Below are 15,271 nucleotides of genomic sequence, written 5' to 3' on the forward strand. Positions count from 1 at the left end.
GGAGATTGTCTTTATTCTCAGCACCTAAAATGTTTTTCTGTGTTTCTTGAACATTTTCCTTGGCTGGTTATGGAAAGTTGAGATAGGAACACAGAAGGGCACTGTGTGTATTTGTCAGCTTAACAGCCTGCTTATTATCACTTTAATCTTATTTGTGTTCTATATACGAAGATTTTTTTGATCATACCTTCTGCTTAGCCTTTTCCTGAACGAGGGATTAAATTTTCCCCAGGAACTCTTAGGAAAGAGAGTGGCATACGAGTTTGCTTTAAAAGGCCACAGTTGATGTAATAAACTCTCACATGGGTGAAATTTTTGAATACAAGAATGTTGAAAATTTTATCACTGGCTCATATGCTGCAAGGCTGACTTAAGGATAAAAAGATTCAGATTTTTATAGGAGCAATTTGAATCACATAGAAATTATGCCTTGTATGCTATTTGGTGTTAAGAAAATTTATGCTCTTATCATAATTGCCTGTGGTGGGAACTGGATCCTTATCTAGTAAAAGAAAATTTGCAAAGTGATATGTGCCCTGTTATTGACATGATGTGCTAAAGGCGGGTTGAGTTGGGCCATTTATCAATCTGGGCTGGGTTAGTTGTGACGTGGATTTCAGCTTCTTCATCCTTTTCAGAACCTCCTTCACGTCAGCCTGTGGCTTCCTGGTGATGTGGAAACGCTGTGGGGCCTTGTCCTTGTCCTCCTCTCCTTCCCGCTTGTTGTTTGAAAGGGTTTCTGTAAGATGGAGTGGTAGGATATCAAGGTTTTTGTGTGTGGGTTGGTCTGGTCTGCTCTAAGAATCTCAACAATTATTGTTATTCAGCAACTTAAAAATTATTATGAAATAATTAAACTATACACAAATGAGAATAGTACCATATTTTTAAATAATTAGATTTGGCCATGTCTGCTTTATTCATACCTTTCTTTTTCTTTTAAGAATTTGTTCTTAAATATTTCTTTGTTGAAATATTTTTACAGCAAATCCTAGAAAGCATGTCCTTTTAGCCTATATACATAAGTAGGCATGTATGAACAACAGGCTTTCATCAGGCTTTCAGCTTGACCCACGACCCTGTTAAGTGTCAGCTGTGTGTCAGGCCTCTCACGGGGGCAGCTGGGTGAATACGACCCCGTCCTGGCTCCCAAGGAAGTTACGGACTGATGGAAGAAACCAAGGCGCGAGCTCCCAGGCGCTCAGGGTACCTGCCGGAGAAGGCCCGTGGGACAAGATAGTGCAGGGTTTGGTGGAAATCCACAGAGGGGGCCGGTCAGCCCTGCAGGGAGGGCGGTGGGAGAGATGGTCAGTGGGGCTAGGACAGAGGGGGTATCCTTTGCTTAGAGTCTTAAATCTCACCTCCAGCCTTTCTGCCAGCCCCCCCAGGCTCCCTGGACACACAGCGCTGGGTGGTAACTGATTGTGATTCCTGTCACCACGTCTTCTTCATGAAGAAGTTTAAGGTGGAAAATATGTAAAAGCACTAACTGTTGCCAAAGGGATACAGATAATTATCTCTGAAATCCTAATCCTTTTATTTTTTTTAAAACTTTGTTTTACATTGGAACATAGCTGATTAATTAACCGGCTTCCCAGGTGGCTCAGTGGTAAAGAATCTGCCTGCCAGTGCAGGAGACACGGGTTTGATCCCAGGGTCGGGAAGATCCCCTGGAGGAGGAAACGGCAACCCACTGCAGTCTTCTTCCCTGGAGAAACCTATGGACAGAGGAGCCTGGCGGGCTACAGTCCGTGGGGTCACAGAGTCAGACACGACTGAGTGAGCACGCCTGCATGTGTAGCTGATTAACAGTGTTGTGATAGTTTTAGGTGAACAGCAAGGGGACTCAGCTGTACGTTAAATCCTGGGATCCCAAAAAGATGCTTTCTGATGGTTGTGCAACCAGTTTCTTCCACCTCTAATTTCAGATACACTAAGTTATTTTGGAGGGAGCAGCCGCAGTTTGTTGGTAACCATTTTTTTCTCATTTAACTTTCCACTTTTCTGTTTTTACACTTTAGAGAAATCTGCTTTTTAAATTTTGTGTGCTTGGTTGTTGATAATGAAGGCTCGTCAAATACTAGTATTTTCTTGGGAAAAAAAAGTATGCTATAACTCAGATACATACCACTGAAAACATAGTCTTTTGTCCTAACCTAATTGTAAGTATTTCAGAATGGGTTGTTTTAGAGATTGTGTGTCTTTGCAGAAGAGAGAAAATAGAAACTTTTTTCTTTTTTGTGTGTGAGCAAACGTATCATGTGAACATTCTTCTCCAGGATAAGTCAGGGAAGTCCTCTGTGCCCTCCTAGCTTGGCAGTTGAGGCAGCGTCCGGGAATCGCTGTCTCACACAGTAGCGGTGCCTCCCGAGGGGCTGTGGCACTGCCCCGAGGCCCTGCACCCCGTGGCCCTGTGCCCCGTGGCCCTGCGCCCTGAGGCCCTGCACCCCGTGGCCCTGCGCCCTGAGGCCCTGCACCCCGTGGCCCTGTGCCCCGAGGCCCTGCACCCCGAGGCCCGCTCTGATGTCCCGTGGCCCTGCGCCCCGAGGCCCGCTCTGATGTCCCGTGGCCCTGCGCCCCGAGGCCCTGCGCCCCGAGGCCCGCTCTGATGTCCCATGGCCCTGCGCCCCGAGGCCCTGCGCCCCGAGGCCCGCTCTGATGTCCCGTGGCCCTGCGCCCCGAGGCCCGCTCTGATGTCCCGTGGCCCTGCGCCCCGAGGCCCTGCGCCCCGAGGCCCGCTCTGATGTCCCGTGGCCCTGCGCCCCGAGGCCCTGCGCCCCGAGGCCCGCTCTGATGTCCCGAGGCCCTGCGCCCCGAGGCCCTGCGCCCTGAGGCCCGCTCTGATGTCCCGTGGCCCTGTGCCCCGAGGCCTGCACCCCGAGGCCCTGCACCCCGAGACCCTGCACCCTGTGGCCCTGTGCCCCGAGGCCCTGCACTCTGAGGCCCACTCTGATGTCCCGTGGCTTCCCCCACAGGCACTCACCGAGGCTGGGCTGCCGTCCAGATGCGTCTGCTGCACGAGCTGGTGTACGCGTCCCGGAGAATGGGGAACCCCGCCCTCTCTGTCAGGCACCTGTCCTTCCTGCTGCAGACCATGCTGGACTTCTTGTCAGACCAAGGTGAGTGGGCTCAGACTCCGGTTGTTTCCCAGGAGAGGGGGACAGTGCCGTCTCGGTGCTGACCCCCGTGGGCACCAGCTCAGGATGGGGCGGGCAGTGTCCCCGGCACTCCCCGTCCTCCAGGCCTGCTCCTCCCTGAGTGCCTCTCGCTGCCCCACGCTGCTGCCCTTCTTGCTGCGCTAGGCCTCCAGCGTGGCCTCCCATCGCCTTTGTCCATACCTTACAAAACGTAAACGTCGGAGCGTAGCACTTACACTCTGCTCAGTGAGTTTTCACAGAGTGGCCACGTGGTACCTGGCACCCAGAGGGGACACCAGCCCGGAGCCCCATGCCCCTCTGTGCCCCTTTGGTCGCTTCTCGCCTCGTGGGAGCGTCTTTCTGGACTTGCAGGGGATTGTGTGTATCTTTGCCTGCACGTGGCCTCTCTGAAGTGGGAGGAGGGGGAGAGGCCGAGGCAGGGCCCTGGGCTCCTGGAGGCTGACCCGGGCTGGGTGGGCCTCTCCGTTGCTCGCGGGGGTGGGTCTTTGCTTGTTAAGGGTGCCGCTCCCCTGCTGCTGGGCCCCTGCGGCTTCTGGAGCCTCCCGGGCTGGCAGCTCTGAAGACACGGTGCCTGGCGCAGCCCGCAGGCTGAGTGGACCCTGCTCTCAGCCTCAGGGTTCTGAGCGGCCCCGGGGCCGGCCCCTCTCCCGCTCGTCCCGGTTTGCTCGGTACCCTGCCCCCACAGTGCCCACGGGGGTGGACGGTCTCCCACGCCGGGGGACCATGAGCCGTGGGATGTGGCCCCCGCGCCTTCCCTGGGCTGCTCCCACCCCACCGTATCCTCCGCCTGGACGTTTCCCCGCAGGTACACCAGATGCACATCTCCCGCCCGCAGCGGGCCTCTCTTCTCACCGCCCCCCCACCCCTCCGTCAGCAAACTCCCCTGCGTCTGCACTGCCCCTGGGCCGCCTTCTCATGTTCTGTCCTGTCACAGGGGGACCGTCCTCCTGTGGTCGGTCTCCCCTCATGCGCGGCCTTTGCCGCAGATCCCCAGGAGAGGAGGAGGTTGCTGACCATTCGAGGTTATGTTAATCAGTGATCTGAAGGCGCTGGTACCGGGGTGAGAAGCTTGGGACATTTGACCCCGGTGAACAGACCGCCACCTCCTGAGGCCCGTGGGTAGTGGTGTTTGTTTAATCAGAGTCTTCATAGAGAGGCCTGAAGTCAGAGGACCACGGGTTCCTCCTACTCTCCCGACCTCTAATTACCATGACCTCAGATCAGCAATTAAACTCTTCCCGAACCTTCATTTTCTCATTTGTACAGCTCAGATGTTAGAAACTGTGGGGTAGTTTGTTTCTGTTTTAATGGTAGGTATTTTAATTGATTGGTGACCTTCTAGAGAGCGCATGGTACCATCCACTGAGTTGATAATTAGCATTTCTACGTATCACTGTGTTGAAATGAAATGGGGGAGGGGGGCCTGGCCTCCTCCTCGCATTTGGACCTGTCTGGGTGTTTACAGTAGGAGACGGCACAGTTGGGGGTTCTCCCCCGCTCCGCCCCCCATGGGCCCCTCCAGCCTGTGTGAGTGCTCACGAACTCACAGGAGGGGTCCTGGGGCCAGTGGGCCTTCTTTTGTGACAAGTGTTATTCCACAGTGTCCCTAATAGTACCAGAGACATTGATGTAGTGTGTGAATATTGTTTCAGGTAAAGTGAGGGTGGACACAAGCAGTATTTCTAATTAATATATTTTCAGATAATGTGATTTTAAATGTCTGAGTTAAAGATGTAGTGAATGTTAATGAACTTGTTTATAAAACAAACAGACTCACAGACACAGAAAACAACCTATGGTTACCAAAATGGAAAGGAGATAAATTCAATAAACTAGATAAACAACAAGGTCCTATCATATATATAGCACAGGGTACTATATTCAATATCTTATAATAAACTATAATGAAAAAGAAAGATTATCATAAATGTTAAAAAATAAAAGTCTTACTGTTTTATCTGTTTCGAAAGGTTTGTATGTTCAGATTTACAGGGCTTTTTATTTTTTCCTTAAGGAGAACCACTTTGAGTAGTAAACAAAACTCCATTTATAACATAATAAACCTTCTATGAATTTCTTCACAGTCCAAAGGACAAAAACTCTGACTTTGTTAGAATTTACATTTAACCCTAAATATGCTAAAATCCATCCATGTCAGCTTTGAAGTTTTAATCTTACCTGATACTATGAAACAGAGCAATGCTCAATGGTGGTCAAATCCCTAATTTTTGCTGTTCAGCCACTTTTCTTGATCTTGCGCGCTCTGATTCTGTACCTTAGTGTGTTCAGTGGCTTTGTAATAAACTTTTAAGATGAAGGGGAATTCCTTGCTCATCGTTTGCCTGAAATCCTGGCTTATATTCCTCTTTTTAAACAAAAAACACGCTCCAAAAATGCGCCCAAGTTTAACTAGTAAAACTCCTCTAAGGATCTTTTTTGCCGGCCGTCCAGAGGTGTGTACTCTGGGCGGTGCTGGGATCAGGGGTTGACATGAGGAGCATGCGTTGTGGGAGGATGCTGTGGTTACGGCCCAGAGGAGTCCCTGTAAGTAAGGATGTAGGAGTGTCTCAGAGGACTGGCCGTTCTCTCCAGAGGTGGAAGGGTGGTTTGGGTAGTAGTCCATGAAAAAGATGACCTTGACCTTGAGGAGCAAATTGGTGTTTGCCAGACCAGACTGAGTAGAAGGAGTAGCTTCAGGTAGGAGGACTTCCTCCAGTTCTGGTGGAATTAGGAGGGTTGGGCTCATTTGGGGAATGAGGACACAGTGGTTTGGGCGATTCTATCGCCTAGGATTCTGGGGAGGGAAGTGGGGAGGGAAGTGGGTGCCTCATGCCCCTGCAGCTCTTCTCCTAGGCACATGCTCCCGAGGTTTGAAAACACGTCTACACAAAGACTCGTGACTGGGTGGGCACAGCGGCGTCATCCCTCAGAGCCCAAGAGTGGGGACCGTCGGCTGATGCCCATTGACTAGCGGATGAAGGAAGCGTGGTGTGTCCTCCTGGGTTTCTCGTCCTCCTCGTCTCCCTCGTCCTTCCCCCCTTCCTGTTTGCCTTCTTCCCTTTGGCTGACACGTGCTCATCCTCCACAGGTCAGTGTGGACCCCACTTCTTGACCCCTTGAGACTAGCTTGCGTTCCTTCAGAGAGTCCCGGCTGGAGTGCTGTGTGCTCAGCCCTCGAGCACTTGAGCCCACTGCATGTCAGTCACTTACTGACTTGACAAGCTCCCCACCCAGGCTGTGGGATTTACAGACGGCTCAGACAGTGCAGAACCTGCCGGTAGTGCGGGAGGCCTGGGCTCGATCCCTGGGTCGGGAAGGTACCTGGAGAAGGACATGGCAACCCACTCCAGTATTCTTGCCTGGAGAATCCCACGGACAGAGGAGCCTGATGGGCTCCATGGGGTTGCATGGGTCCATGGGGTCACAAAGAGTAGGACAAGACTGAGCAACTACCACACCACGCAGGCTGCAAGCTCTCTGAAGGCGGGTACGTGTCTGACTTGCTGCTTCTCTTGTCTCTAGTGGCTTGTATTGGCATCCGTATATGGCTGAATGCATTAATGATGCACTTTTTTAAATGCGTAATTTTTTAAAAGGGAAAAGTAATAATGCTTTTCCTTTTTTTTAAAAAAATAACTGTATTGAGACTTAATTTGAAGGCCACACAATTCATCCATTTAAAACGTGCAGTTCAGCTTTTCTGTGTATTCACAGACATGCACCCATCATCATGGTCAATATTAAAACATCTCATCACCTTGAAAAGAAGCCCTGTTAGTGGCTAGTTTTAGCCCCTGTGGCTAGTGAGTGGTGTACTTCGGTACTCATATCCTGTTGAATGTGTTAAAAATAAATACTTTCATTTGCATTATTTATTTTTTGGGTTGATTTTTGCTGTCATCGGGAATGCTATGGTGAGCCTCTTCAGCTCTTTGAGCAGGAGAGAGATTTTGTCAGGAGAGGGATTATTGGGTACACTGTTTTGAGCCTTTGCACTGCTGTTGAGATGTGTCAGAGTGGCCTTCTAAGAGGTCTGCTCTCATTATACTGCCAATGGCAGTGTTGCTAATTGAGTATGTAGAGAGTGTTGCCTTACTGTTTTAATTTCTATTTTCTGGAGAACTTGCGAGTTTGGATGTTTGTTCTGTGTGCGCATTTACTAATTGTGTCTCTTTCATGCGAGGCTCTTTTACAGTCTGCTGGTTGCTTCCCTGTCGCTTGCCTCATTTGATTCTCATTTCTTGGGAGGCAGGTGATGTCCAGGCCACTGTGTGGAGGTCTGTAACGCTTTGAGATGCTAATTAAGCCCTTTGCCTAAAGTCTCCCAGGCACTCAGGGCAAAGCCACACCTGGAAGCCAACTCTCAGCCGCAGTGCAGAGGATGCCAACCATGATACATTGTCCTGTGCTGTAACACATTAGGGTGGTGGACAGCAGGTTTGAAAGAGTTAGGACACCTCCCGAAAGTGCTTCACCTGTTTCTGAACTAAAGCTGAAAGCAGCAGGACTGTCTGCTGTGAGCACTTTATGATGAATCTCCAGAGTATAATAGGAAGTTTGAAACTGTTGCTGGAACTCTGAGAACATCTGACATTACAGAGGATCAGCTCAGCCCAACGCGTGCCAGTTTAGCAGTGAGTGTAGAGCTCACCACGTGTGACCCTCATTGGCCGTCCTTTGCTTTCTCGAACACGTCAGGGTTTTTGTTCCTGGTTTTCTCCTGTGTCAGGACTTCGCTCTCTTACCTGTCTTTTACGTGGCCAGCCTTCCCGCCTTGGGCTCCAGGTGGGTCTGTGCTGGGACCTCCCAATCCTCACCGTCTGTCACTTCCTGGTCGTGTCCTGACTTTTCCTCAGGGTGGGCGGTTTCTATTTCTGACCGTCCAGTTCCCTTTCTGATAAATGCTCTCCAGGAGAGTCGGGTCCCTCAGGGCCAGCAAGGCCGAGTACTGGGCGAGGGGCTGAGCTGCCTGGAAAGAAGGGGGTTTCCTCTTTTCCACTGGGAGGTGTCATTTGCGTTTTGTGGGAAGGAACACGGCGGCTAAATGCAGCTGTTGTTCAGTTGCTCCATCGCGTCCGACTGTCTGTGACCCCGTGGACTGCAGCACGTGAGGCCTCCCTGTCCTTCACCATCTCCCAGAGCCTGCTCAAACCCATGTCCATTGAGTCGGATGGTGATGCCATCCAACCATCTCACCCTCTGTCGCCCCCTCTTCTCTTACCCTCCATCTTTCCCAGCCTCAGGGTCTTTTCTAATGAGTCTGCTCTTTGCGTCAGTCGGGTCAGTATAGCACAGTAAGGCACCATGCTGCTCAGAATACCAGGGGTGCCCCCACAGAGACACACTGTGGGGTTGGGGGATACCAGCTGTTTCCTGCAGGCTCTGCTTCCTCGGCAGCCCCCACGAGGCTGCCATGTTTTTCTCCTGAGCCCCAAGAACCTGGGGGCCTAGAGATACGGGAGAAGTCCTTCCCAGGCGCTGCATCCAGGCAGTCCCCCTTCAAACCCCAGCTCCGCACCCGGGGCGCGCCCCTCTGATTGTGGTCAGTGACGCCCTCGGCCACTTCTCCCGCTCTGGCTCGCCCTGTCCCGCGGCTGTCCTCTGCCACTGTCTGCGTCCTGGTGGTTCTGTCCTTCCCACGAAGGGGCCAGTCAGCACGACCTTCTCTTCTCTGCCCGTGCTTCCTGCTGGGGAACCCTCAGGCCCCGGGCTCCAGGAGCTCTCTGCAGACAGGCGACAACCTCGGTGCAAGAAGGAGGGAGGCTGCGTCTCAGACGGAGACACAAGTTGGAAGTGGCCGCAGTGAGATGCTCCCACCAACAGCGTCTGCTTGTCAAAGCCCATTTCTCAGCCCGCAGAGCACACCGGCCCTCTTGTAAAAGGCAGGCTCCCGGGCCCAGAGCGGGGCCCTGCAACCGGCCCCGTAAGTTCTGCGTTAACTGTTGGCTGAGCATTGTCTTCTTTCAAGATGTGTCTCCCACAAGCTGTTTTAGTTGCTCAGTCGTGTCCAGTCTTTGCGACCCCATGGACAGTGTAGCTCGCTCGCCAGGGTCCTCTGTTCGTGGGATTTCCCAGGCAAGAATACTGGAGTGGACTGCCGTGTCCTTCTCCAAGTGTTATTTTCTTTCAAAATATATTTCCCACAAGGACTAAGCCTTATTTGAACCAAATAGCCAAATCCCCACCCAAAGACAAAGGCTGTAATTTTTGTATTATTCCGGCGACAGGTATTCCTCAACTTGCTGCTTTCCATTCCTGACAGTTCATTCTTTTGCGTTCCCCCCAGGTGGTATATATGGTTTCTTCGGGAGTTTTGGGTTAATATGCTATGTTTTTCACCTGTGTGGAGGAGATGGAGGCTGAGCGCATGAACTGTTATGTCACCAAGGCCTGGTGGGAGCTCTTCAGTAAAGGGCTGTAATTTTTTCTGTTGCAGTTTATACAGTCCCTTTTGTTTGTTCAGAAATAGGCAGAAGGAGTTGAACAAAAACCCAGAAGAGATGAAGAGAGGCTTCTGACTTCGTTTTAGTTGTGTGTTGAAGAGATAAATGCTGTGGAGGGCAGCATAATAAGTACCTGCTAATAAAATGCATTCTCAGTAGGAAAAAACCACATGTGTAAAATAATGAGGTGAAGAAAAACTATCAGTATGTCAAAAGCCCAGATATATTAGTGCATTTTTACTAGTTATGGGAAAAATACTAATTTGTGAAGTTAAAGTTCAGTTCAGTCGCTCAGTTGTGTCCGACTCTTTGCAACCCCACGAACTGCAGCACGCCAGACATCCCTGTCCATCACCAACTCCCAGAGTCCACCTAAACCCCTGTCCACCGAGTCAGTGACGCCATCCAGCCATCTCATCCTCTGTCGTCCCCTTCTCCTCCTGCCTTCAATCTTTCCCAGCATCAGGGTCTTTTCCAGTGAGTCAGCTCTTCACATCAGGTGGCCAAAGTATTGGGGTTTCAGCTTCAGCATCAGTCCTTCCAATGAACACCCAGGACTGATCTCCTTTAGGATGGACTGGTTGGATCTCCTTGCAGTCCAAGGGACTCTCAAGAGTCTTCTCCAACACCACAGTTCAAAAACATCAATTCTTCTTTGCTCAGCTTTCTGTATAGTGCAACTCTCACATCCATACATGACCGCTGGAAAAACCATAGCCTTGACTAGACGGACCTTTGTTGGCAAAGTAATGTCTCTGCTTTTTAATATGCTGTCTAGGTTGGTCACAACTTTCTTTCCAAGGAGTAAGCGTCGTTTAATTTCACGGCTGCAATCACCATCTGCAGTGATTTTGGAGCCCAGAAAAATGAAGTCAGCTACCATTTCCACTGTTTCCCCATCTATTTGCCATGAAGTGATGGGACCAGATGCCATGATCTTAATTTTCTGAATGTTGCACTTTAAGCCAACTTTTTCACTCTCCTCTTTCACTTTCATCAAGAGGCTCTTTAGTTCTTCCTCACTTTCTGCCATAAGGGTGGTGTCCTCTGCATATCTGAGATTATTGACATTTCTCCTGGCAATCTTGATTCCAGCGTGTGCTTCCTCCAGCCCAGCGTTTCTCATGATGTACTCTGCATATAAGTTAAATAAGCAGGGTGACAATATACAGCCTTGACATACTCCTTTTCCTATTTGGAACCAGTGTGTTGTTCTGTGTCCAGTTCTAACTGTTGCTTCCTGACCTGCGTACAGATTTCTCAAGAGGCAGGTCAGGTTGTCTGGTATTCCTGTCTCTTTCAGAATTTTCCACAGTTTATTGTGATCCACACAGTCAAAGGCTTTGGCATAGTCAATAAAGCAGAAATAGATGTTTTTCTGGAACTCTCTTGCTTTTTCTATGATCCAGCGGATGTTGGCAATTTGATCTCTGGTTCCTCTGCCTTTTCTAAAACCAGCTTGAACATCTGGAAGTTCACGGTTCACATATTGCTGAAGCCTGGCTTGGAGAATTTTAAGCATTACTTTTCTAGCGTGTGAGATGAGTGCAATTGTGCGGTAGTTTGAGCATTCTTTGGCATCGCCTTTCTTTGGGTTTGGAATGAAAACTGACCTTTTCTGGTCCTGTGGCCACTGCTGAGTTTTCCAAATTTGCTGGTGAACCAAAATAGAACATCCTGGAGTGGTGTTGAGAAGGGGCTTCTGTACCTTCCGAAGCATTTTAGTCCTGTGGAGTGTGGTGGTCTGGATGGTGCGTGCTCTCCAGAAGTGGAGTGCAGGCCTGCTTCTCTCTCACCTCCCCCCTTCTGCTGCATGAAGCACCAGCGTGCACTCTCTGGGACAGGCTGCTGTCCTGATCTGGGATGTGGCGATACATTCTACGGCATCTCTTTGCCTCTCAAGTCGCTCTCTCTCTTCTCTCTTCCTCGCTGATCATAAAGTGATCTTCCCAAAGCTGATGTTTATCCATAGCAATCCACGCGTAAAGGCTGGACAGCTGGAATGGAGACTTTTTACCGCCCCCCAGGCCCCAGCCTAGCACAGAGTCTGGCTCACAGGGGCTCAGTACCTGCTGGTAAAGGGGATTTCTCTGTGTCGTGTCCTCATTAGGAAGGTGAGGCTCACGTCTGCCTTGCTCTGTTGGTTTAGGCAGTGGAGACATGTTTACAAAAGCCTGAAACATAATATATGCTCAGTATGTCATAATTGTTATCACTTGTGTTGATTTGTTTCTGACTTCTGAAGTGTTTCAACATATGCAGGTCTTAAACTGGGGACCCGTCCCGTTTTCTGTCTTGATGATTGTATGTGTATCGTTCATGGGGGTAGTGGAGCGGTCTTGGATGAGATGCTGGTGTCCCTGGCCTGGACCGCTCTGGGTGTAGAACGGAGATAGCACAGCCTTGTGTCAGCAAGGGGCACAGTGCAGAGGGACATCTGGGTCAGGGTCCTTGGGTTGATGCAGACTTGGGCTTGCCTCCCATGTCTTCTACTGATTAAGTGTAACCTTTGACAGTTTACTTACATTACCAAGTAATGTAACTAATTACATTACATTACTTTCAATTGTAAGATTAAGAAGATAATGTCTGATTAGCTGGAGGATTATCGGAAATAATGTGTAGCAGCAACTTGGCATCCTGCCTGCAGTAGTAGAAGCTCGATAAACATTATCCTTGTCCCTTACTTCACCTGCTTGAGAAGCTGGTATTTCTCCCCGTATGGTTCTTTCCAGCTTAAAGAGCTTTGGGTAGATCTTATCAGTTTTAGCAGCGGAGTAACCTGTTAAAGGTATAAAGAGAGAATTTCTCTGCAGGATTTTCCCAGTTAGACGGATGGGGGAGCCTTTATCTTTGGCCGTGTTACACAGGGGGTTTGATGCTGTGCCGAGGCTGGAGTGTTGGACGGTGCCCACGTGTGCTCCCAGCTGGTGACCGAGCCTGGCCGGCTGTGACCCTGCACACCAGCGAGTCTGTGTCCTCCCTAGTGTCCCGGTGTCCACAGCTCTCTTACGTGTTGGTCATGCTTCATGCATGTAGGGGGATAACATTAGTGGCACTTGGGAAGGTACAGACGTCCAGGGGCCTCTTGATCCTCAATCTCAAGGCTCTGCTGTCAGTCTGAATAACGCCTCTCCCCAGGTGGAGAAAGGATAGGTCTGTGGGTGAGGGGAGGAGGGTGGTCTTTGTCCTGCTGTAGGTGGATTCAGAGGAAGTAAGACGACTGTCCAGAGGGAATTCCCTGGTGGTCCACTGGGTAGGACTCGATGCTTTTGCTGCCATGGTCCAGGTTTGATCCCTGGCCGGGGGGCTAAGATCCCACAAGCCGTTCTGGGGAGGGATGCTTGGCTCTGGCTGGGCTTTCTCGCTTGTGGGGAGGAGCTCGGATGGACGGGCGTGGCCTCAGAGGGAGCGGCAGAAGCAGCTCTGCACCTGCTCTCAGGCCGACTTCGTTCATCTCTAAGGTGGGAACCATTCAGGGATGGATTGAGACACTCCATACCCAGCAGAGTGCCTGTGCTACTGGAAGGCAGTCATATCAACTCCTTCGTTATTGCTTAGCTCAGGCTCCCGTTGTTCACATGTTCTGGAATTTGGCAACCTGATGCGAAAAGCTGACTGATTGGAAAAGACCCTGATGCTGGGAAAGATTGAGGGCAGGAGGACAAGGGGATGACAGAGGATGAGACGGTTGGATGGCATCACCGACTCGATGGACATGAGTCTGAGCAAACTCCAGGAGATGGTGATGGACAGGGAAGCCTGGCATGCTGCAGTCCATGGGGCCGCGAAGAGTCAGGCACGACTTGGTGACTCAGCAACCCGTGAGACAAGTTACAGTGTCACCAGCAGCGCCCTGCGCTCCTTCTGGGACCGCTGAGGACGCGGGCGCACGCCTGCAGCAGGCGGCGGGGCAGAGGAGGCCCCGATCCGCGCCCCCTCTCCGAGGGTTCCCGCGTGCCCGGGGGCCTGGTCCGCAGTCTGAGCTCTCAGTCCTGCTTTCCAGGTGGAGGCATCCTCACCTCCTCGTGAGTCTGTGCTCGTGTGTTGCCGTCCCGCTCCCCCAAAGCTCAGTTGCTGCATTTTCTCACTGTCTGAGCCGGTGTGTGTTTTTTTAGAGTGTCTGCCTGTTCTATCTTTGCTCAATTTCAGCACCTTCGAAAGTTGCCCTAACACAGGTTTCTTGGTCCTGAGAGTGTGCGGCCGTCGCATGCGCCTTCCGCATTCTGTGCTCTTACGGGGAGGAGTTGCTCTAATCCTCACAGTTGCCCCAGAGGGATAGCTGCTGGGCTTGGGCTCATCTTACAGTGAGGAAACGGACACAGAGGAGGTGAGCTCATCTACGGCCGCGCCTCCCTGAAGGTGCCCCATCTGCCCTCACCTCGGAAGCTCACAGGGTCAGATCTGGTTCGTACCCGGATGGGAGGAAGTGGGCTAAAATGCCTGAGGGCTGCTTGCTGTGTGGTATTTGCAGAAACTGGGGTTTGGACCCTGGCTGTGGGCTCTGGAGTCCACGCTCTTGTCCGCTGGCCTCAGCTGTCGCCGTTGCCTGAGTGTGCTGGGTGACTGGTGACCTTGTTGGAGGCAACCCACCAGAGCCTGCATGGGGTGGGTGTCAGAGACCACACTTCTGGTTTGTCTCTACACCAAGGCCATCTCGGAGCTCAGAAGCAGTTGTCATTTGCTTGAAAGAGAAGGATGGGATAAGATAGGAAATGTCAGACTCAACATATTCAGTTTCTCCTTCATTTTATCGCCAGCTCGTTGCTTTGCAGCTCAGCCCTAAGAAAATGCATGAGAAGTTGGCCATTGCCAGTGTCAGTGTGGGTTGGGCCTTGGCCTGGGAAAAGCCTGTCCTGGGGGCTTCATCTTGATGGGACGGACCCTCAGGCCCACTTCGCTGTGTCCTGGGGCTGAGGGAGAGCAGGAAAGCAGAGAAGTTAGGCGTTTTGCAGACACTTCTAGTGGAGTGTTCCCATTCCCTCGTTTCCCTCGTTTCCCCGTTCCTGGCTCTGCCATCAGCTCCGCTGCAGAGCAGACCGTGGGTGGCCCACGGCACCCGGGACTGGGGGCCTCCTGCACTGTGGTGCATCGGACACGTTAGGAGTGTCTGCAGAACGAAGTCTTTTGTTATGTTGTACTTGTGATCATATGTCATAAAATCAAAAAGGTTTTTTTCTTTTTTTAGTTTCAGTGCTGTGGTACAGAAATGCATTTGTTTCACACACTTCCTTGGGTAAGAAACTAGAGCAGCTGGAAAAGAAACTTTTGGCTTAAAAACACTGTGAAGTTAGTGTTCCCCCAAAGTGATTATTTGAGTTACGAGAAACAAGGTTTTTAAAAGCTAGAAATGACAAGGTGGATCAATGAAGGCGTACATTTGAAAGGGTCTGTGAAGATTTGTGGTGAGGCTTTGAAAGTTAAGCTGTTGGGGTACTTGTTTTCAAACTAACATCTCGTTCCTGGTTTCACACAGTCACGCATCTGCTCCTGATCTCTGAGCTTCGGTTTCCAGGTGAAGGCTGGTGGGTCCTTCGAGTGGCGTGGGAGCCTCCGTTGCATCAGTTCTCTCCCCTGAGGGCGTTGCTGTTTTCTTCCTCTAGGAGGCTTGAAGCTTGTTGGAGTCCTTCTCATGTTGTTCCCGTTCTCCTCTGTCCTGTGTGTTGCCTG

At 51.0% G+C, this 15,271-nt stretch overlaps 1 protein-coding gene across 4 annotated transcripts in view; it reads left to right on the top strand.

Annotated features, from left to right (window-relative positions):
* The window catches only part of TRAPPC9 (trafficking protein particle complex subunit 9), a 385,243-nt gene that overhangs the window by 51,407 nt on the left and 318,565 nt on the right, over nt 1–15,271 (top strand). For all 4 annotated transcript variants that reach the window (XM_043879178.1, XM_043879180.1, XM_043879179.1 and 1 more), the window contains one exon: nt 2,976–3,119. In XM_043879178.1, the coding sequence (XP_043735113.1) occupies nt 2,976–3,119 (144 nt within the window). The remainder of the gene's footprint in view (nt 1–2,975; nt 3,120–15,271) is intronic.

Source organism: Cervus elaphus, chromosome 21 (genome assembly GCF_910594005.1).
Source record: "Cervus elaphus chromosome 21, mCerEla1.1, whole genome shotgun sequence".
NCBI classification, from domain to species: Eukaryota; Metazoa; Chordata; class Mammalia; order Artiodactyla; family Cervidae; genus Cervus; species Cervus elaphus.